The sequence below is a fragment of the Phlebotomus papatasi genome, chromosome 1 (assembly GCF_024763615.1).
Source record: "Phlebotomus papatasi isolate M1 chromosome 1, Ppap_2.1, whole genome shotgun sequence".
Classification (NCBI taxonomy): Eukaryota; Metazoa; Arthropoda; class Insecta; order Diptera; family Psychodidae; genus Phlebotomus; species Phlebotomus papatasi.
In genome coordinates this window covers 101,982,279-102,006,317 of record NC_077222.1, presented here as the reverse complement: position 1 = coordinate 102,006,317, position 24,039 = coordinate 101,982,279, and the positions used below count along the sequence as shown (strand labels likewise).

General features: G+C 38.1%; 1 protein-coding gene across 4 annotated transcripts in view; it reads right to left on the bottom strand.

Annotated features, from left to right (window-relative positions):
- LOC129810164 (spectrin alpha chain, non-erythrocytic 1) overlaps positions 1-21,035 on the bottom strand; it is a 95,585-nt gene extending 74,550 nt beyond the window's left edge. For 3 of the 4 annotated variants that reach the window (XM_055860475.1, XM_055860472.1, XM_055860476.1), the window contains exon 1: positions 20,216-21,019. In XM_055860475.1, the coding sequence (XP_055716450.1) occupies positions 20,216-20,255 (40 nt within the window). In that variant the 5' untranslated portion in view covers positions 20,256-21,019. Of the gene's footprint in view, positions 1-20,215 lie in introns of all 4 variants that reach the window. The other variant, XM_055860471.1, reaches the window with a different exon arrangement.
- Between the last annotated feature and the right edge of the window lie 3,004 nt (positions 21,036-24,039).

Genomic DNA, 24,039 nt, shown 5'->3' with positions numbered 1-24,039 from the left:
TCATTTGAATAATATGCCCCTAACCAAAAATAGACACAAGGCACAAGGATTCTAATTTACACAGCACATATGTGGATGACTAAACACACGCCATGCCAGGAGATATTCCATAAAAATAAGAGGATACAAAAACCAGAAAAATCTGTATGCCAGATGCGAAAACGAACCCGTCAACCTCATCCTTTTGCATTTTCACAATCTATTTTTGTCCCTTAAATTAAATTCTATTCTACTCCAAATGCCTCATTAAAGTCACAAGCAATTTTGCATTGAGGTGGGTAAAATAAGCCTTTACATTTTCCTTATGTACATAATGCATTTTCAAAAGATCTCTCGAGAGCGCCAGAGTTAACAACAATTCTATGGATTTTGAGTTGGAATAAAGAGAGTGAGAGAGATCTATATTTACACTTGGAAGTTTATTCAAGTGCTATTTCCAATGAAAACTCATGCATGATGATGATTAGGCATAGGAAGAAATAATGCGTTATTTTTTCGAAGCGCGAGAAGTGAAAAAAATATAAAATTTTTATAGAGAGACTCCAGAATGAGGAGAAGATTCTAGGGTGGAAAATTGAACATGATTTTCTAGTGTCTATAGACTCGTAAAAAAATCATTTATTTCTCAACTCTATACGCAAACACACTCTAACACAATTCCTCACATTCTTCCATATAGTTTATTTCAATCGAATCTTGTGAAATTCTCTGTCTTAGAACAACTCCATAGTGTCGCAGAACTTGTTATTGATCTCACTGAGAAAAAAATATAACATAACGAACCGCTCTCTTTATATTAACAGGGTGTCCTTACTAATAAGCTAATACATTCTACTTTTAAAAGAAACTTTTCTGATTTTTATTCATTGGGGGGTCTCTGAAAACCAAATGTGAATATCTCTTATAGTTTGGTCTCTATCCCGGGAACAAAGAGAACATGGTGAGATGTTTCTGAATTCTAAATATCTTTCTGAATTCTGGAAAAAAGGAGAAATGCTTATAATTTGAGACAGTTAGCATATAAGCACAAATTTTCAAGGTTTGAAGTAGGCAAAGTGTACCAAATTTCGGCCAGCTTACAAATTTCGGCCAGCTTACAATTACGGCCACTTCTTTTGTTCCTCAAATTTAAAACAAAAAATGTCACTTCGACGAACGAGATGATGTGAAAAGGTCTTAAGATTTCCAGAAAGGCAAGGAATTATGAGAATCAAAGTGTCCGAAATATTACCTAAAACAATATCTATGTTATTATTCATTTTAAAATGTATTAAGAATGATTTTAGATAAAAGAAAGACGATAAACTACCTACAAGGTTCGAAGGAAAACTCTTTAAAAAGAAGTAACAAAAACAATTAATTTGAATTAAAAATATTACATTTCAAACATTAGACTTTTGCGCTTGATGCAACTATGCATAAATTTGGTACACTTAGAACAAGTCATGTTTGCTACTTTCAAAAAAAATTATCGCCTCTGTTTTCCCTAAAATTCTTAAAACATTTAAAAACGAATAAAAAATAGACATTAATTTGACTGTAATTTTGGACACCTTGCTTGTAATTTTGGACACCTCTTGTAATTTCCAACAGTTAAGTGTTAATACATTCTAAAATTAATAATTCATTAAATATTTAAAGCACATTCCGTAATTTTAATCAATTTATTTGTAGTGTCCAACTTTACGATCAAAGTGTCCAAAATTAGAAGCTGTCTTAAGTTATGAACAATTCGCCTAAATGTATCATTGGTTAAAATTGAAACAGAAAAACCAGAAGCAGTGCATTAGGTTGGCTGGGCACCTCAGTGGATCAGTGGATAGAGTAGTGGCTCTATAACTGTGAGGTCTCGGGTTCGAGACTGGGCAGCTGCAGATTTTTCAGCTGTTGAATAGTCTCGAATTCGTCCAGTGAGTGAATGGAAAAGTAATGCCAATGCATTGACAATAAACCGCCTAAAAAGAGAGGTTGGTATAGGAAATAAGTTTCGACATGCAGAGTTCAGTCGAAAACAAATACACATTCACTGCCCAGATCCACAAACCGAGACTGATCTACCGTGATATAAAGCGGTACTGTGTGTATCAGAACGCACACAGAGCACTGTGATATAGAGCAGGTTTACCCGCCTTGGGGGTTAAGATAGAACAGGAGAATGGGGCGTGCATAATGGGCCCAAATACGTGGCCTGGGTGCAGCGGTTCCGAAAGAAATATAACCGAGCCATAGACAAATCTTAATCTCTTAATCTTAGGCCGGCTTCAGACCTAAGGTTTAGCCCAGTTCCCGATTTCATGCTATTTATGTGTACAATTGTTCTATAAGTTCTTGATGCCATGAATAAGGTCCCAATCAAGTCGACCATTTTTTTTACAATTCAATCATGTTGTCGTATATCCCGTGTTGGAAGAATTTGCTGATTGTAGATCTTACAGGAGCGCCTTCCCCGCAATTTGGATGCTTCTTCAATGCTCTCGGAGTTTTTTTTTGGGCAGAGGCGGTGCATTCTTATTACGTTACATCACAGTGAAAATGTCTTTTTTCTAGACGGTCAGATCTTTGCACCGGACGAGGCTCGAACTCACAACTGTGAGTCAAGCCGGGGACCTATTCACTAAAGAACCAACGATCTTACCTATTGCGCCACTGAGATCCCTAGTCGGCCAATAGAAACATGAAAAGCAAGAAAAGTTTTAGACTGAAATTCCAAATCACTATCTTAGCTAATGTTTTCCTGAACACCCTGTATTTCCCTCATATTGCCATGGCTTTTGTGTGAAGTATGGAAATAGAATGTTGAAAATATTCTTATTATTTAAATTTAAAATAGCAACTGGAATCTGTCCGAGAACTTGATTTCTAGCCGCACCAGAATAGAAAAGTCGATGAAAAATATATTATTGGTAAAATATTCAAAGAGGTGTGCGCGAGATAAAAGAAAAAGTATATCCAGTGGAGATTTCTGGACAAGTCAACTCTCGGTTCTCTTTTTTTCTCTCCTTTTCCTCCTCAACAGAGTCGATGGTATCTCTTCATATGTTAGGTTAAATTATTTAAAAGACATCACTAGAGAGACGTTGAAGGCATGCGACTATTGTGCGTATACACATGAAGAAGATAAAAAAAAAGTTTATCTATCTTCGGCAGAAGAAAAGATCCACAATTTAATTTTATTGCAGTAGAAAAAAAGCATAGTTCAGATATAAAACAATGTCGAATAGCTTATATTTGTACAGGTATAGAAATATTTGCAGTCTCCTCGGTTTTGTACGGCCAAAGAGGTGGGATACAGGAACAAGAGCGTATGGAAGGGTTCAGTGTGTGAACCAGAAGAGTATATATATGGAGAGAATTGGATTTTATATACCCAGAGCGAATAAAAAAAGGTGGGGAAAGAATTACAATGATCGCGCGAGCCAAAAGCCCCCCAGAAGATTCTCTCTTGCGCACTCGACCAGATGGAATTCCGCATAATGAAATGGTACAAGCCCAATGGATCCCCCCCTTGCTCCCCCTCAATCACGGCTTAAGCACTGTTCTCCGTACACTATTCTCCGCAGTCGAAGAAGAAGAACCCATGGGGGACTCAACAGCCAAAGCCAAGACCTTTTAATTCAATCTACGGACTCTTTTCTGAATCTTCTTCCAAGCATTTCATTTTATATAGCGATATGGATGAAATGCTCCTCAAAATGGCAAAAATTCTAATATATGCGATCTTAATAGATGCTCTCCAACGGAGAAACGAACCATCAGACACAAAGGAGTGGCCAAGTGGAAAAGACTTTGTGGAATACTTGAACTTGCTAGGTTTTTTGGATAAATTAAATAGACAACCCAGCTGAGAAAGATTCTCAGGGTAGACCCTGCACTTCGAGGAGACAGCCGACCTATCCTCCCATGAACCGATAACATGGATCACAGGTCCAGGTTACCAGGGTTTGGGAACTGGAAAAGAGTAGCACTGGTTTTCCGAAAACGTGTTTTCCACTTCGCCTCATCCCTGCTTGATTACACATTCTCTGATTGCAACAAACTCAGGTTAGTAACCTACGCCTACCAATCCTCCGCCACTTCAGGAAGATGATCGGGGTCGATTCTAATATGACCGCAGACAAGATCCTAAATTTGCTTCCGCTACCTTGTTCTATCTTGTTCATCCATTGTGGGAATAAACCTACATGAAGTTGCAAGCAACAGTAGGGGATTCCGGAAGTCGCCGGGAGGCAACAATCACTCAGGGAAACACATCAACTACCTCCAGAGCTTTCGGCTCGATCTCCAAGCCTTCATAAGTGGTCAAGTCTTGCAAATTTTTCACTGTAACTCATTTCAGGGTTTTGGTTAGGATTACAACAAGGTATAAGAGGGAACGGTGTGTTTCCCTGAGCGATTTCTGGAATCCCCTACTCTTGAACTTGTGTTCATCGAAGTTGTGACCTCATGAATACGAAGGAACAGCTCCTTGATTGAGAGCTCATTGCGAACGACTACGGTCCTCACTCGACTTCTACGAATGATTCCCTTATCCGCCCATAGGTACGTCATCTCAACAGCTTTAACCACATTTAGAGAATACGAAAGAACACCCTTGAGAAAACCGCTTTGAAAATCGGCAATTTAACCGAATGACTAAGCTTAGGTTCCCTCACCATGCTTCTGCCGAACTCCTTTATTACTGAAGAAGCCTAACCGATGCGTAAGCAGAACTACATCCATCCTACTACCTGCCTACTGCTTGGTCAGAAGATCAACCTAAACTCCGACTTAACCACGTTCAGCGTCATATCTGTTTCAGTACAAACATTAAAAAATCGGTCAAGTACATGTAACTTGGGAGCTTTCTGACTTGCATCAGTTTATGCGAACACAGCTACTACAATCGCCTTACGTTCAGTAATAACCTTCTCCATTTGGAGCTCTCTCCAGTTACGGTTTATACTGCACCGATTCGAAGGTGTATCTAAGAGAACTTATCTACCTAAAAACTCGTAGGAAGAAAATTTAACCCGACGTGTTGCTTAAAAGTGAGTAAGTTCATGAAAAGGAAACTTATTTTAATGTAAAAGACACAAAAGCAACGCACTGTCACGTTGCTGTTAACGATTGCAACATAAAGAATACCGAAAACTCGAAATGTAAGAACAGACAGCGCTAAAGCGGCGAATATGTGAACTTCTACTTTAGATTTCCAGTCGATGTTCGAAAAGCTTTATAGGGGCTTTGTCTTTCCGAAAGGTTATTACTGAACAGAGCCCCTGTGTACAGTACTAGATGACTCTAGCCCGGTAGCAGCCAATATCCCGAAAACCAAAATCTCGAATGCCAAAATCCCGAAAGCCAAAATTCCGAAAGCGAAAATCCCGAATGTTCAAAATCGTGAAAGGCATGAAATTATATGGAGGAAAATGTATAGAATAATTTCCCAAGACACAGAAGATTTCCCTTTGCCTCCTGCAAGCGCAGGTGCAATCGTGAGAGTAGCTATGACATTTTTAAGAATTCGCGATTTTAGCTTTCGAGATTTTGGCCCATTCGGGATTTTGGCTTTCGGGATTTTGGCGTTCGGGATTTTGGCTTTCGGGATTTTGGCTTTTGGGATTTTGACCGGGACCCCTCTAATCAAACCCTCATTTATACCGTATGCTCGAGCAGTACAAAGTACACCCCAAACTTGTTTTGTCGGTACTCGGTTATATGCCTTTTGCAATTTATGAAACAATCATAAGCTAAAACAGAACGTTCCCAAGAGTTTTCGATAAACATCTTTTGGATAAAAAACTGGTCCGTGGCTCTTCTACCAGGTTTGAACCTACATTGTTTCGGCTCGACTAGGTCTCTACACTTTCTCTTAAGGACTTTGGGAAATACTTTGCCGGGCAAGATCAAATAGGGAATGCCCCTTTGGAGCAGTTTTTTCTTACGTCTTGAAATCGATGCCGAATACCTTCCTGAAGTGGCAGAGGATCACCAGGCGTGGGCCGCTAACCTGGGTGTTCTAAATCCGCAACCTCAATGGGGATAAACGGTTGAAAATGAAGGAACGGACGTATAACCGATTCACAACAATTTCAATCTCAACTTACATTTATCTCGAATAAAAAAAAAAACATTTTTGATGAAGTCTTCCCGATTTTTGTGAAGTAGCCTGATATAACTTCAGTATTCAGTAAATCATTAAACAGGACATGATATCTGATGTCTCGGATTCGATCTTTGTAACCATTAAGGAATATACGCAATTTTCCAATTTTTTTCTTTTTTTAAGGTGGATCTATTAAAAAACCGAAGCGAATATCTCAAACCGTTTGACTTCTACAGCTGTATAAGTCAAACGAATAAATGTGTAATTACTATACATTGCTCTCGTCAATAAACGCGAGCAAACGAGAGGAAGATCATCTAATTGAACTCCAGAACCTCCATAATATGTCTTACTTAGCTCTCTACCGCCTAAATTGCAATTGTGGCCATTTGAAGCATGAACACCTCTAATTTACTCACTTTTACAGCTTTTCTGAGTCACTTGTACTTCCCTCATCAATTCCCCCAACGTAGATTCCCAAACAGGTGGATCAATTCACCTCTGTGAGTAAAAGACCAGTCTTTGTTACCTCAGACACTACTACATTGCTTCTGGATTCAAGATCAAGAAAATCGATAAGAATTTATTAGATATTAATTGGTCTGATTTCTCAGAAGTCTTTCAAGATCATCTCTCAGAGAGACTGATCATGTTGTGACCTTCGCTGATCGCACTCTCAGCAGAAACAATCGACCATTGATCATTTTATATTGGAATCAATCCCAGTTTAATTTTCAACTGCGGAAGCTCTCCCGCGGATTATTTAATTGACACTCTGAAATCCAATAAATCTTCCCCCTAACCATTCTCCACAAATTCTACCCATATAAATGTGCATAGAATTGCAATATTTTTTTTGCCATTCTGACTTTTCTTGGGTGAAAGACACAAAAATGAAATAACCAAAAGGAGAAAATGAAAGAAGCCCTATTTTGTAGTGAAAATTAAATCCAAGAAATTTCTCATTGATTTATGTAATTCTATATTTCGTGCTGCCCTCCATTGCTGACAGACACATCGAAATAGATTAGTAAAAGACACCGACAAATTGAGAAATGAGTAGGGGAAGTTGTGAGTTAAAGACATAAAATGATGAAGCATAAGAAACACTTCATTTCTTTTTTCCCTGCTTTTCAAGAGGAAATCAAATTGAATTACTGTTGGAAAATTGAGGATGGAATTCTCCGTGATGGTGGGCTTTTTCCTTAATTCTTCAACTCTCTGTGTGCAGTGTCTCTAACCCTAATTGCCTAACCAGAGTCAATTTAAACCAAGAGATTCACCTACGATCGAGAAAGTAACAGTGTGATGATGAAGTGCTTCATCTTTCTAAAGTAAATTCAGTAAAATATATTTTTTTATTACTCAAGTTTTGGAATAATTTTACATGTATTATTTTTTGGAATTACTAAAAGAAATACTGATGCTGAACTTCAGAAAATATAGAATTTCAGTAAAATTAAAAAAGAAATAATTTTCTATTTAAAGTAAAAGAGACGGTGCGGACTTAAATTTCGCCATAACCTTCTTAGATAATACTACAGTTGCTACGTAATAATTGTACAGAGGTAAACGCCATTTCATGTGATATTTTCACTTTATCCGAATACTTCATGTGAGCAACACATATGCGCCCTGATATACGTCGTACGAGACAGTTTAAGCCTTGTTAAAATTAGCCGTATATAGATCCGTAGCGTTAATCCCTCTCTTCTATGCACTGGATCACAAAATTTCCTGAACATCTTCCTTTTCTAAAGCAGTGAAATATAGTTTTTTGACTGTAACTCTTTAGTATTATCACTAGTTCCCTTGCAAGTCCTTCTAATCCTGCAGATCAACCTAAGCAAAGCAGAGATAGGAAAAGTTCCTGCCACTACCAACAATGGAACTGGAAACCTTTCGCTACCTAAGAATGTGATTTGTAACTGAGCTACAAAGGTACCCGTATGGGCCTTCGAGATAACCACTCCATCTATCTATATAGAGGGTACTAGATATATGTAGTACCCTCTGAAGTTAGCCGTAATTGCACCCCTTTAACCGCTTATGCCAATTGGAGTCGCAGGTGTACGGCACCTAGGCTAGCAACCCACGCCTGATCGATGCCACTTCAGAAGGGTGTTCAGAGTTAATCCCAAGACGTAACAAGGCAAGATCCTGAATTTGTTTCGGGATCTTGCCTTGGGTTCAGGTCTGCCTCGAGGTCGCTTGCCCTTTACAATAACTTACATGGCTTTTTAACTTCCATGTAGTCATTTTGAACTGTTGTTGTTGTAAAACAAGGTACAAGCCAGAGATTACGGGTCTCCTTACCTTTCCTTAGGAAACACGGATTTTTGGGTGGTCTACAGTTTAGTATGCACTAAGAACTTCTCGTGATACGGTAGCGTTCTTTAATGACGGCTCATAAGTAGATGGTTCTTCAGAGACCGGGTATCACTCTCCGGAGCTCGGACTTGGTGGGTCTGTGCCACTCTGCCGGTATACTACAGTATACCAGGCTGTGGTCACAACAATCCTAATCGGGGTTCAGAGCCTTACTGAACCTGGTGTTTCTGGCAGGAAAATAAACATATTCTCTAACAGCAGAGTTGCTTTACTTTCTATGTCAGGAAACAACTTCCGCTCTTCGGTAGTATTCGAGTGCCGGAAAATGTTAGAAGCAGTCTCACTTACTTGTGAGATCGGTCTACATTGGGTGCCTGGGCACTTTGGCATTGCAGGTAACGAAGAGGCCGATAGCCTCGCGATTCATCATTAAGGAAGACTTACTTGCACGAGTTTAGAGCATCAAGCAGTCTAGAGGACGGAGTATCTGATGAAGTGTAACCGCTGCAAAGCGCGGCAGTTTACTGATCTTCTCACCGGACACTGACTAAACAAACAACTCAACAGACTGCGTATTGAGTGTAGTACAACCTGTAGAGGTTGTAACAAGTAACAACACTGAGGAAACGGTCCTGCATTATGTTTGTCACTGTTCCAGCCTTTACAACACCAGACGAGCGCTACTTGGAAAAATGTTGCTGAACTGGCATGACCTGCCAAAATTGAAGCCGGTTTGTCTAATGCAATTTATCAGAAGGACTGGCTGATTCAATACCAAAAACCCGTAAGTAAGGTATAACCTAAAAAGAGGTTTCATAAAGGCCTCGAACGGAGGCCTGGATGCAACGAGCGAGTTGGCAAGGACATGATACGCGAGGAGGGCGTTAGGAGCGGCTGAAGCTAAGGCTGGGTCCGAATAAGTAGCTAAAGTTGGATGGATAGTTGCCCCCAAAATGAATCTTGTACCTATTTCCAAACAAACTGCAACTAACTCTAAGACCAATTACTGGACGCACCTAATAGGGGAAAGTGCTCTCCCTTCGAACGTTCATGCCTTCGAATAATGTGAATTTCTTTTCTTTTTCGTAAAAGATTTACACTTAATTATCACGGAATTATCAACAATTGATGATAATCCGATCACTAATATTTAATAGAACTGTGTAAGTCTCTTAAGAAAACTAAAAGAAAATTCACATTATTCGAAGGCATGAACGTTCGAAGGGAGAGTACTTTCCCCTACTCAATATAAAATATTCATACTTTGGAATTAGTTCCCTACATATAACTATCCAAAAGAACAAATTGTCAACCAGAATTTGATTCGGGAAAGAGGATGAAGGCCAGTTTTAACAAATTCGATCGAATGTCCAATTTCCGTGCGTCACTTCGAGCCAAAACTTTGGGTACCAGACTCTAAAGGCAGTGCGTTCTGTGTAGCCTTCTAGACTACTGACATTTAGGACCTTGACAGACTTGAGGATTAGCCGAGAGACGGCTTACTGTAATTATATTCAAAATAATGGTTAAACCACATTTCTATCATTTTTCACTAAGCCGTCTCTCGGCTTAAGTTCTAAGTATGTCAAGGACCTTACTCTCAACAGGTACTGGTCCTCTTTTTTGGAATCGCAGGCTCAGTATCCATACTCTGAGCCTTCTCATGATATACAGACTACATGTACATGACTTCAAGGTGTCATACCACTCACTCTGAAGCAAGTCAGGGAGGCAATCTTGAGATTGTAATAAGAACGGTTGCCAACGACTAAGAGAGTAACGACGCGATCGCTACTTTGCTGTTGTCTGGCAGAAAATCTTCTACATTATCTCACTTTTAATTACAGTGCTATTTATAAAAGATAAGACATTATTTCAATTCAATTTATTTAATTTAAAATAAGACAAATTGTCCTCTGTACAAAATTGACCCTATACAATAAAGTAAGGTAAATTAGGAGCCTATAGAGGCCACGAGACTTAGGATAAGCCCCCTCTTTCACTCTCTGGGCAAAGTGTTCCAGAGTATGACACCCTCCACAAAAATGGAGTTGCGAAAATTGGGACTCCCTGAACTGGGCACACGGAGACACGAAGACCTGGAAGATGATCCAGCAACCATAAACTCTGCGAGGTACCGCGGCTTACCAGTGGAAAGAAGCCTGGAGATGAAATCCACCACAAGGGTATCGAGATAGCCGGGCAGTGGAAAACCGAGAATGGAGTCGATAAATGCAGAAATATGATTATATTTACGAAGTCCGAAGACATACCGCAAACATGAGTTAAATGCCAATCTCAGACGAATTAGAGCATCATGGTGTGTTCGAAAGAACAGCTCGTACCCATAGGTGAAGTAGTAATTTCTTAAATTGAGTGCACTAAAATTTTAATATGTTGTATTTGACATCCAGACCTTACCAACAAGGGTTGGATTCGCCCCTTAGGCTTGCTTAACCGATTAACCGTATTGGCGTCGTGGGCTTAGGACATCTAGGTTAACAGCCAACGCCTATCGATCCTCCGCCGGATCAGGAAGATGCACACGGTCAATCATAAGGGCCTTGACAGACCTGAGGATTAGCCAAGACACGGCTTAGCGTAATTATATTACAAATAATGGTCAAACTACATTTCCATCATTTTCCACTAAGTCGTCTCTCGGCTTAAGTCGTAAGTGTGTCTAGGACATAAGGCGTTCCAAGGCAAGATCCTAAATTTGATTCAGCCACCTCGTCCTAGATCTTTCATAACCTTAAATAATCTTCAGAATTTCCGTTCTACACTAAACCCAAATCGTTCTGAACTAATCAAAGCAAAATTAAATAACTTTAAGTGACCGATTAAGGAAGCTTGAAGTATTTGTTAACCTAACTCAAAACACTTCCTCATTCTTCTTCAATTGCCTATCTCCAGTTTATTGCTATTTTTCTCCTAATCTAAAATAAGACTTCCGCGATAACCTCCACACAGTCAATTCTCTGCCCAGCATCTTTTCCTATTGCAAAAATCATTGCCCTGAGATGCTGGTGAAGAATTTGTGAAGAGAAAACAGTAGTTCAATTGATGAATTTTTGCTTGGTGTGGAAGTTGTGCATAAGAAAGTGCAATACGCAATCTCCCAGATAATTTCTCAATGGAACAGAAGCAATAAAGAAGATGTACAGTGTAAGGAAGATGATTGTGTTACAATTTCGGTTGAGGTCATCTCAACTGGGTGCTTGTCTCTCTTTTTCCCTCACACCGCAGCCAGATTGTAGAAGAAGACTCCCCGATATCAAATGGTTTGAAAAATAAAATGTTGAAGAAAATAAAAAAAATGAAATAAAATAGTGTGTGAGGCAGCTAAGGAATGTGGTTGAAAAACGCAATAAGAAGAAAATAAGAGGTTCCAGCAAAGTGGCAAAGATGGTGAAAGAGTGAGAGCATGGACAAAAGAAAGAGAGAGAAATATTGAAGGCGAATTAAAGTTGAAACAAGATGCTGAGGGAAAGATGCAAGTTGCACAAGAGCCGTATATATATTTTTGCTGTATTGGCCTTTTGAAGAGATTGCTGGAGCATTTTAGTTTTGCGCCATTCCTCTCCTCTATTGATGACACTCTCTTTGGGCAGAGGAGGAATATATACTTGGTTTTGTATACAGATACTTTTCACTGGGTGACTTGGAACTTACTCTCTTGGAGGCCTGCGCGAAGAAAGATATCGCCGTCAACCGGTTCCGTAATTCAGCAGTTCTCTCCCAGTTCGATCCGTGTGATGATCAAAACATGATCGTCATAGGGCAAAGCCAACCACAAGGAGATGGGTTAAGACATAGGGAAAAGAGATGAGATTTCAATGTTGTCTCCTCCTCGATCATCTTTTCTTCTTCTTTTTTTTTTGAAATATATTTTCTTCATTTTTCTTCATGCCTTCGTTAATAATCTATCTGGAGATATTTTAATCATAATAATTTATATTATGAATTTCAATATAAATTAGTTTTGGTTGCTTGTTCCATCCGCTTCTCTTCCATTCCACATGAGAAATTGTATTTTTATTTCTTTTCATTTTCTTCTCTTTTTTTTTGGAAATAAGAAAAATTGTTTCTCTATATCTTTGGCATTGGGTGTGTTATGTAGTTGAGACATGAGATTTCTTTACCAATAAGATCATAAGTGAGTCTTGTGCAAGAAACATTACCTTTTTCCCACATCTTTCCCTTCTTTTTTAAGTATAAAACAGAAAACCGTAGATTTTTCGCTTTGGCAAACAATTTTTAACAGGGTGACGTTAAAATATCTGTTTTTTTATATTTTTTTTTGTTTTTTATCGAAATTTAAGAATAATTAAAAAAAATCTTCTGGAATCCTGTCGAACTTAATTAGGCAAGATTAGGGAACGAATCCGGTTATTTTCGGAAAGGTCTCGGTTTTAACTAGCATATCAATTTATCATTGTAATCAAAACTGTGAAAGGAAACCTATTAGAGGAAGGTTTCAGGCTTCGCACGAACTCTGGCTTCGAATCCTTCAAACACTTCCATTAAGAAAACGAAGTTTGAAATTATGAAATTATTAAAGTAGTATTGTGATGTGAAATCATCCCAAAACAACCTCAAAAGACGACGCCTAAAGTTCTCTGGCGAAAGGACATAGAAAAGGCAACAAAGTAAGCCATTTAAACTTAAGAATAAAACTCATGCGAGCAACCGATATATCAGCGAATGACTATGAAGCCCGAACGGGCTGCTCATTGAGCGGGTACCGTACACGGACTGGAACTATTGTTAACTTCAATTCCATCAGAATATTATACTCGAGTACCAAAAAGGAAGTATTAAGGATCTGTGCGCTCTTAGAAAGGGGGTCAGGAACGAGATCCAAACCTAACACCTGATCCCCTCGTTCAACCAGATCCTCGATATGGTTTGCACGCGTGGACGTCCTTACTCGTCCGAGTCTAGTCACTAACCAACTCTCTCTCATTCGCCTCTCTATTAGCGATTGCCACTAAAGTCCAGGAGTGTCAAACCCTAATCGCGTATGCGTTCAAGAGGGACTCAGGAGTAGGCAAACTCCATGAATGAATAGGTGACATCAAACAATGTCAAATGTTCAAATTCCCGCCAGGTTTGGCAGTCGGTAAGTCTAGGGTTTAAACTACCCAGCAACGAAAGAGTTCTCTGTTCCACAGAGTTCGGCCGCGATGGTGGCGGCCTCTCAAATGTTCAGAAAGCGGTGGCCAACATGGAGAACTATTGATTCAACACCGTTCACTTTTTCTCACGCCACCGTAAAGATATACATTGAAGCGAACCCCGTTCCGAACACGTAAGTGTAGCACGAATGCTAGAAACCCCCACACCGAAAAATGTTAAAGCACCCTTCATCGCAGGCCTCCCGGAATGAAGCCCCCATCGCACCATTACAAGAGCCGCGAACCAAGCTTTCTCACATCTTCAAGGTTGAAATCCGACTGAGCGATACAATGCCTCTGAAGTTAGCCGTTATAGTACCCCTCAGAGTCACTACCCGAACTGAACAGTGATTGCTACCATTGGCCTAGAAGAGTCTTCGTCAGGACGAGCTTTCTCCCTCCAACTCCTCTAGGCTCAACAGTCCTACTACATAAGTAGCTTCTAGGTTCTTGATCCAAGAGATAACAAGTCTTAAAGCATTCTGTAACGCAGCTTCGTGCCTAACAGTCGCAATTGCTCCCCGTCCTCCTACCCCTTGGGGTAGCTGACATAACCGTTTCTTTGACTTCCTGTTAAAGTCCGTGAGCCAGACGAGGCTAAAAAGTTTATCTATCTCCTTTGTACTTCAGGACCACTCTTGGTTGAGCACACTTGTACGCTTCATGGGAAATAATCCGGGACCTTCATCCAGAGTCCCTTTATTAAGCTGATTGACTTAATGAACACTGTTTATTTCTTAAGAAGCCGTAAGGCGTCTTCCTTAAGTGCTACGGCCTATGGGCAATAATAGGAGACCTCCTTCCGCGTGAGATCGGTGTCGTTTCAAGGGGCACCGTAATGTAAGGGCACCGTAAAGTCCGAAAAAAGGAAACCATAAATCTGTCGTCCTAAAGATCGATCTCCCATCGTTAACGAATAAAGGGCCTTGTTATCCCTTCCAATTTAGGGAGAGGATGCTCCCATGCTTGGACTCTACCTCTTAGTACTATACGTATTACTTTCTGTGGGCAAATTATTGAAATCGTACTCGAACCCATAAGGTTTTTAGTAGCCGAGAGAAACCCACTCGCACACTCCGCAGATTCGAATCCTTTTATAACGACTACTTTATAACATAAAAAAGTAGTTGTTGCACATACTCAATAATCTGCGGGATGTGCAAATTAAGGATTTCTCTCTGCACTAAAGAGGTGACGGATGCGAGTGCGATTTCATTAATTTACTCTCTGTTTTGCTCGACAACGTCTCCTCATTAGGACTCGTATGACCTTTGCCCCATCTAGAAGATAGAGACCCCACCTCTTACAAATGGAGATCCCAACCATCCTTAGCTCCCGCAAAAGCAATAAACACGCATTAAGAAGTGGGATGCAGCCCAAGAAGTCATCCCTTCACCATACCATCAAGGAACACTATTGGAACACAACTCCCCTACCTCGTGAACTCCCAAACCCATCTTATCGCAAATAAATGGAACCTAAGCCCCTTCTCTTTGGTCTCTTCCTCCGCTTCTAAGGGTCGTAAAAAGTCTCATTCACAACAATGTATGAACCGTACTGAGACGTCAGGGGAAGCGAATTTTGGAAAAGACCGGAACTTCTGTAGAATACCACCGATCTCCCCAACAATCGGTACCACTCTAACCGGTGTCATAAGTACCCCACCTGCGGGAACCACTTTCCACAGTAGCAGAGCCACTCAATACAGAAAAGATAGAGACGGATAGGAAGATACTATATGACTTTTATCTATTCTCAAATGGGATAAGGAAATTATGTAAATTTCGGATTGCAGCGCTACAACACTTAGGCCATTCATTTTGATTCTTAATTCAAGTTACAATTTAAGTACACTGACTTTACTTTATCTCAAGAATCACGAGTACAAAATGATTTTCCAAAAAAGATATTTAATCTGATTCTAAGCAAAAAGGCAGTAGAAGGTTCCTGTACCTAACATTTCAATAAGTATACTTTTAAACATTTTTGAAAACAAAAAAAAAATGTCTTTTAGAAGTATCTTTTGGCTTGAACGATCTAGTAAAAAAAACTTTTCGCCGTTTTGCCCTAGGATCTGGATGCTAAGACGGCGGTGGACGCAATAAAATATCAGTTCCAACACTTACAAAATGTTGCACTTACGAAGCATTTAGCGATGAATAAATATCAATCTACCTATCTGTATTAGTTCTCATTTTTCAGAAAAAGTTCTTTCATACTATTCTAAATCAAATTAAAAAAAATAGTCATCCCTTTCCAGATAATGATTTGCACTTTAAATGAAACCATCTTCAATGATGATTCAATCCGTATTAGATCTATAGGAAAATTACTGATAGTGATATTTGGAATCAAAGGGTTTAACACAAATAATCTTAGTTCAAAGTTTTTGGCTTTTGAAATCTTCCATTTGATCTGCTTAATGACAATTGCGATTATCTATGAAAACACATTAACTTACGCCTTATCAATTCCATTTGAGGCTTAAAAGGATTAAAAGATATAAGGGAATTTGCAAGATCGCTCTCAGTACCCTCTGTACAGTAATAATTACTAATCAATGATCTTTCAGCTGAAGAATCTGCTCACCAAGATTTCTAATCATGAAAGATTCCTAAGAATTTGCAAAGCTATTCGTCATTAGATCTTTAGTCACGAAAACACTTGAAGATCACACCGAGAACAATCCTCAAAATCATTTGAATTACTCACTTGATCTTCACGCACGATCTGCTGAATCAGAAGTCTCTTGCAAACACAAAAACAAAATCAAGAGATGTCTTCTTGAGTCATCCAAGGAAAGTCTTTTTGGTGACCACCTCACACAACCCAATCTCGCAGACTTGGCTGTGGGGCATTTTCTCGTTGTTTTCTTAAATGGAATTTTATTGCGGTCCCACTGGTTTTGAAGGTTGTCCCCTGTGATATTTCACAAGTGGCTCATTCGCCAAAATTTTTCTCAATATAATATTCTTCTCGAAAAGTGAATTGTGGAGAGTGACGAAAAGCAAACACACTCCAGGCTGAAACTGGAGAGAGAGATCTCTCTCTCACAGAATCACTGGCATCAATTGATGATTTGCTTGGGCTTTTTTTTTGAGCACACTAACACACGCTATCTTTCCAATTCACTGTGCAAATAACCATTTTTATTTGTTAGCTCGCAAAAAGAGTTGTAGGGGAAAGCGGGGCAATACGCACGTTTGTACAAATTTGGAATTTGAAATTCACCTCAATTGGCAAAGTTACTCTAATTCCTGCAGTAAATACAAGGAGTTACAGTTCCCAAAATACCTTACAACATCCTGCATAATGTTCCCCACCGCAACACTTACAAAGCACCGGCGAATGCATTAATCTCTTGCATGACCAAAGTCAAAGCATCATTGACATTGTCGAATAACATTTCAAAAAAACTAAAGGATTTGCAGGAAAATCAGAGACAACGCTAGAAACTTGTTCTTAATGGCGTCTACACACTAGAGGAATTTATGTCCATATTTGACAGTTTTTCCTATGCAAGCGTAGGCAATTTGCTTCAATAAGAACGTAAAATCTTTAGTGTACTGAGGCCATAAAATACTTTATTTAACTTCACTGCAAGAGAAGATATTTAGGGAATCTTATACTAATTATTAGCATACAAAAGAGTTATAAGAGCTTTCAAAATAAAAAGAAAACAAATTTGGATAAATTTCAAATTTACCGCGTTTTTCATTTAACTTAGTCATTTTTATTATATTCAGTTTCTGATTGCAAATCCATAAAAAAGCAAACTTAAAACATTCGGTTAAAGTAAAAACAGGTAAAAGTAGTAAGAAATGAACGCCAGAAAAGAAAGGAACCTCAAAATATTGCGATTTTTTCCTGCTCGAACTTCACAGAGAGTACTTGACGGTTTTTCAAGGTCAAAGGTTAAAAAGGCTTTAGAGAGTGTATTACTCAACCGAATGGTATCATTTTTGTGCTCGTTGGAAAGGTCTTGGAATTTCTGAGAAGATTGAACCACTTACAATCGGTTAAGAACCGCTGTCAATTCTATTACTCCGAAAGCTATTTTGAGCGACCTTTTGAGTGATTCAATCTGTTCAATAAATCGGTTGTGAACTGGTAAACGGTAAATGATGCGAAAATACTTTTCAGGTCTAGCGTACAAGTCACTAAATCGAACACTTTGCAAAGCCGGGACGGTTTGCCACTCCTTTTGAAAAAGAACATATTTTTCGGAAATTTGCTAAGGGTTAAATTCAGGACTTCGGAATCATTTTTAACTCGAAATTTTGAGATTTTGATTTCCTTTTTTCCCGTTGTTGGACAAGGAGGAAGAGCACGATGCAATAGTGTGGAGTCATTACCTATGAACATTATACACTTAAGCAGTCTTCTAATTTGAGGTTTAGCCCAGTTCCCGAAGATCTCAAAATCATAATTACCAATAAATTTTATTGGTTTTTCAGAATCTAAATGGATCATTTGCCGTAAAGAATCGAATTTTATGTCAAAATTTTTCAAAAAAAAACTCATTGATTGATAAGAAATTAGAGATGTTAAACCATAGAGCTAAGCTTTAGGTCTCAAACCCGTATTAGGACCCAAACGGCCTTAACCTGAGTCCGGAGAATATTTTAGACGGTGAAACTTTCCAGTAAAGATTTATCTCAAACTGTCATAGACTGATCATCCTTGGGGGAAGTGAGGCAGCTTTGAAATTGGGGTAGCTTTGAAATTGGGTGTTTTTCTTCTATTTTTAAATTAAACTGGACCTTGTTATGATGTAATTTAGCTCAACAAACCAATTGCGAAGCTAAATTACATCATGTTCAATTCCAAAGCTGACCGAATTCCCCTATGTTTATTAGTGTACTTTGACTCAAAAATCTTCTTCGTGGTTTTTGTTTACTCCATCTAAAACAGAGGTGAACAAGAATCGTTTGAAACAGAACAAACATCAAATAAAAATTGTACGTCAATGGTCAGAATGCTACCTGCAGGGAAATTCTGTAACGATATGACGACAATGTCATATGACAAATTTTCGCAACAATTTTGGGAACAGAACGACATTAAAGGTCACACTTTCGAATAGCCATTGCAAGGATCTCTATGAAGCTCTAAGCAAATGATATGAATTTGATTTTCAATCAATATTTTCCGAATTTCCCACATAAAAATTCTTAAATTTGTCATATGACATTGTCACACTGTTACAGCATTCCCCTACTGGATAAATTAATTTTGACGTTCATTCGGTTTTAAACGGTTCTTGCTCACTCCTGATCTAAAACAATTCCAAAAAAATATCAAATCAGGTATGATTCCGATGTACCTAATTTTGTCTTACTACGTTAACCTAAAACATAGTTCTTCTGGAAAATGGGTCTTAAAACAAACCTTCATCTACTTGAAATGCGCTACCTTCCTCTACTTTTTCAAAACGAAGCGTAAACTTTACCTTAATCCGAAATAACCTCAATCCAAAATTTTCTTATTTCCAATTACTTTTTTGATAAAATACCAAAAATCCAATTGCACAAAACATCCAATTTACCGCTAAGTACTTTAACTCTTTCGTCTCCTTTGGGACTTTGGGTACCCACGGAAAAAAAGATTTTTTTGAAATATTTAGGATCGATAAAAATCCGATTCTTTTGGATAATTACAAACTATAACGGCGTTATCACACTTGCACATTAAAATTTTAATGTGATTCACATTAATTGTCGCTTGGGAGCGTCCAAATATGTTATTTGTGTCTTTGAGTCACTTAATATTTGGGTTTTTCTATTTATTGATAAAGAAGTGGACTTGGCCTGCAAAAATAAGTTTAAATTTACCTAAAGCACAAATATTTTTCACATTAAAAAATTAAAGAGAAAATCACATTATTTTTTCGCATTAATGCTATAAATCAATTTATATCAAATTTTGCGGGCCAAGTCTACCTTTTTATCAACAAATAGATCAAATTTTGAATATAAAATGATTCAAACACACAAATTATACATTAGGACTCTCACCAGCGACAATTAATTTGAATCAAATTAAAATTTTAATGCGCAAGTGTGATAACACAGTTACAATAAAGTAAGTTTTACTGAAATTCGTTCTCTGGATATGTTGTGGTCCGGAAAGAGTTAAAAGATTTTTAAGGTTTTACAGCAGTGGCCAAAAGTGGTTCCAAGTGTGGCCATAAGTGGGAAATTTTGCATTGACTCATAAAAAAAAGTTTTTAAAAGGTTTAATAATGAATTTGGGCATAAATCACCTAGAAAAATTGACCAAATGAAGTTTATTAATTGCTAAAAGTGCCAAGAGTTGGAAGGTATCATTCCTCAGGACTATAAAAGGCCTAAGAATCTAGAACAAATTGTTTGGTCAAGAATTAATTTGAGCCCTTGAATATATTAGCCCCGCTCTCCCGTATATCGGTAGAAATCTCATCATCAGTGGGATTAGAGAAGAATAAAATAAAGAAGGTGTTTTGGCTTCAAATGACAAAATGCCAAATGCCATGAGAAGTGAATTTATGCAAATTCCGCGTAAACTTCGGGCAGAGGCGCAGTTTTTTTGGGGGGATTTCTGGGTGATAAAAAGAACGGAAGAATGGTCCATAACTCACCAATTTGTGTTGTCCAAACGTTGTTATCGAATTCAAACATGATGCTCTGCGGGAGGATGTTCAGGCAGGAAGAATCATTTGGTTTGTTTTGGAATTGACAATGGATATCAGCGAAGGCTGGAAAATTGCCTGATATCCTGTCTGATTGTGTGAAAAAATTGTAAATTGTGCCAGTTCACACACGAAAGGTCACCAACACGATCTCAATCTCAACACAAGAGCCACAATTGAACTGCCCTCTTCCTCTCTCTCTCTTAGTTGAATTCCCGGAATGTGGCACCTTCCTCGATCATCACCAAAAAGCACCTCACACACTTAATATTCTCTCTCATCCACTTGCTCAGCCCCGGATCCCACTAATCTTCTTCTCTTCTCGGACCAAGAAGATCGCGTCACATTCCCAGAATCCCTCCCAGAAATAAATCCCCTGGACACCTTCTTCACACTGCACAAATTCCTGGATATTTTTCTGGTATTGCCTGGGAAACTTATTCCAATTGGGACTTCACTGACCACGTAGCATTATTTTAAAAAGCTCTTTCACGGAGAAGAAGGCAAAAATCCACAAACATAACGGAACTATGTAAAAATATGCTGCTGTGGTGGTGTAAAAAAAATAGCTGCTTCAATCTCTTTCTCCAACCCCAATTCCTGGGGATTCCTGCACAGTATTTGGATTCAATGCACAAGACACCTCAGCACAACACGTCTATCAACAGTTTTCAAACACAATTTTCACGCATTTTCACCCGGAAAAACACAAAAATTCCGCCAAGTTGCTGTGCGCATGTCAACTCGCTTCGACGGACGCAATGCAAATGACATCCAAAGCCGTTTGGCGGAATATTTGCGGGAACGGCCACAACTTCGCCGAATGCCAGTCAGCGCTGCAGTCGCTGAGGAGCTCTTTCAAATATTTGGATTTGAACATTTGAAAAAATCAACATTTCAGTGAAAAACAGAAAGTTTTGTGAAAATCTTTTTTTTTCTGAGCTTTCTACAAGGAAAATTAATTAAAAAAAAAAGAGCACTGTAAGTACAGAAGGCTTTAGTTTGTGATTTTTATTATAAAAAGAAGGACAGAAACGCACTTAAAAAATCTTTAAATTGACTCAGGGAATTCTCTGGGAACCCGGGGAATACATAAATTTTTAAAGAACTTCTCTGGGAATCCGGTGAGGGTGAAACCATACGTTTTTCAAAGAAACCTTTGCAAATCCAGGAAATCCATACATTTTTCAGGAATCTCCTGGGAACCCAGAGATCCATACATTTTTTTTCAGGAAACTCTCTAAGAACCCAAAAATTTTTCTGGGAGCTCTCTGGAAACTCAGGAAGCCCGTAAATTTTTTAGGGAACTCTCTGGAAGCCCGGGGAACCCATACATTTTTCAAGGAACTCTCTGAGAATCCGGACAATCCATTCATTTTGCAAGGAACTCTCTTGCCTCCCGAGGAAATCATTCATTTTTCAGGGAACTCTCTGGGATCCCGGGGATCCCATACATATTTCAGGGAACTCTTTGCACACCCGGGGAACTCTTAAATTTTTGAGGGAACTCTCTGGGAGCCCGGGGAACCCATTCATTTTTCAGGAAGCCCTCTGGGAACCCTGGGATCCCATACATATTTTATCAGGGAACTTTTTGCGAATCCGGGGAACTCATTCATTTTTCTGAGAGTTTTATTAAAACCCGAGTATCCAATACTCTAGGGAAACTCTGGGAACCCGGAGATCCCATACATTTTTGAAAGAACTCACAGGGAATTCGTATGTTTTTCTTTTTTTTTCTGGGAAACTACGGGGTAACTCAGGGAACCCATATATTTTTCAAGGAACACTTTGAGAACCCGGATAACGCATACATACTTTAGCGAAGTCTCTGAGAACCAGTACAGACACTGAGAAAAAAACGGGGTACGATTAACTTTTTTTCCCTCATAACTTTAACACATTTTAGGTGTAAAAATATATCACATTTTTTAATGTCAATTTTACACCTTTTTGAGGGTAAAATTAACATGAAAAAGGGTAACTTTAACCTCTAATACACCTAAAAAGCATAATATTTACACCGATTTTTGATCAATACTGCAGGGCCTGCAGGGTAAAATTAACATTTCCGGAATGTTATTTTAACTTTTTCGGATTTCTTTCACTGGAGAAAAAATACCCTAGAATCAATACATTTTTGGGATACTTTTAGTATTAAAAGGACTCCAATACCACATGAGTATTAAATTCTAGGGTATTTTAGGATAGAATTTTCTATCTTATTTTGGTATTGATTCTATCCCATTTTGGTATTGATTCTATCCCATTTTGGTATTGATTCTATCCCACTCTGGTATTGATTTCAGGGTATTTCGGTATTGATTTTATCCCATTTACGTATTGATTAAAAAATATTCTTTAGAATCAATACCTCGTTAGTATTGATTTTATTTCATTACAGTATTGATTTAAGGGTATTGCGGTATTAATTTTATTTCATTTTGGTATTGATTTTAGAGTGTTTTTATGCCATTTTCCGTTTTGATCTCAGGATATTTTTATCCTAGTTTTCGTATTGATTTTGGGGTATTTTAATCCTATTTTTCGTCTTGATTTTCATCCCCTTTTGGTATTGATTCTAGAGCACTCCAATATTGATTTTATCCCATTTTATACCATTTGGAGCTAATATGCAAATTTTGCAAATTTTCTGGGTCCATAAAGCCATCTCGCGCGGTTTTCCTCGACCTCGAAAATATGCATAATCCCGGAACCTCCTGTAATTGCTTTTAATTTTGACATGGGGTCATCTTGTTATTAATTAAAGAGGTTATTTCATTTAGAATTTGTGGTTATGGTGGTTATGTATAAGCTAACCTCAATGCCCACAAATTTTCAAAACTATAATTTGCATGATTCAAGTCGTGCCTCAAAAAAATTGTTAAAATTTGTTAAAATAATGATAAGAATTTTGAGAAAAGTAAATTAAAAGTTGGAAATTTTCGTGTTATTGCAAATAATAAATCATAGATCAGCAATAAATGCTGTAAATATTGTTAGAAAATGAATTTACGTGTATAATTTGCCAGAGATATGTATATGCTCGCAATTTCATATAAAAATTAAACATTCAATTTATTTCAACTGTTATATTCAATTTAGAGAGTAGGGGAGACTGGGGCAAAAAGTCACAAAACGGATATTTTATTTTTTTACAAGCTACTCGAGCGCCTCAAGAATTTCTAATTAGCGCAGTTTTATAGGAAATTTACCGCTCTATAACTTTGTGAAAGTAATTTTCCTCTATTTTGTAAGGAAATACGTTTATCGAGCCAATTTCTAAAAGGTAATTTTGTGACTATTCTCAAAAATGCTGGGGCAAATAGTATCAGACATTGGGTATTATCATATTTTGATTCGCTTCATTACGGGCTTCCGTAAATTTGGAAAAATACCTAGAGGACATAATGAGAAAAGCGCTTTTCAAGCTATTTTAGAAAAAAAAAACACAAAAGACTGCAAATCGTTTGACCAATGCAAACAACAAGCGGCGAGACATGGTAATGACGTTTCTTTTCGCCGTGAGACATCAGAAATTACTTCGCTTTTTTGTTACTTTTTGCTCTATACCTTTTGTTACTTTTTACCCCGAGTGCCCATTTTTAATAAAAGGATTTCTGGAGAAAAGAACTTTTGAGAAATTCTAAAATGCATAGCGGATTCGTATTCAAAAAATCCAAATTATTTAGAAAATATTCACCAGTGCATGAATTTTGGAAAATAAGTAGGTAATAATTGTTATCTTCTGTAAGGAAAATATTTAAAAAGTA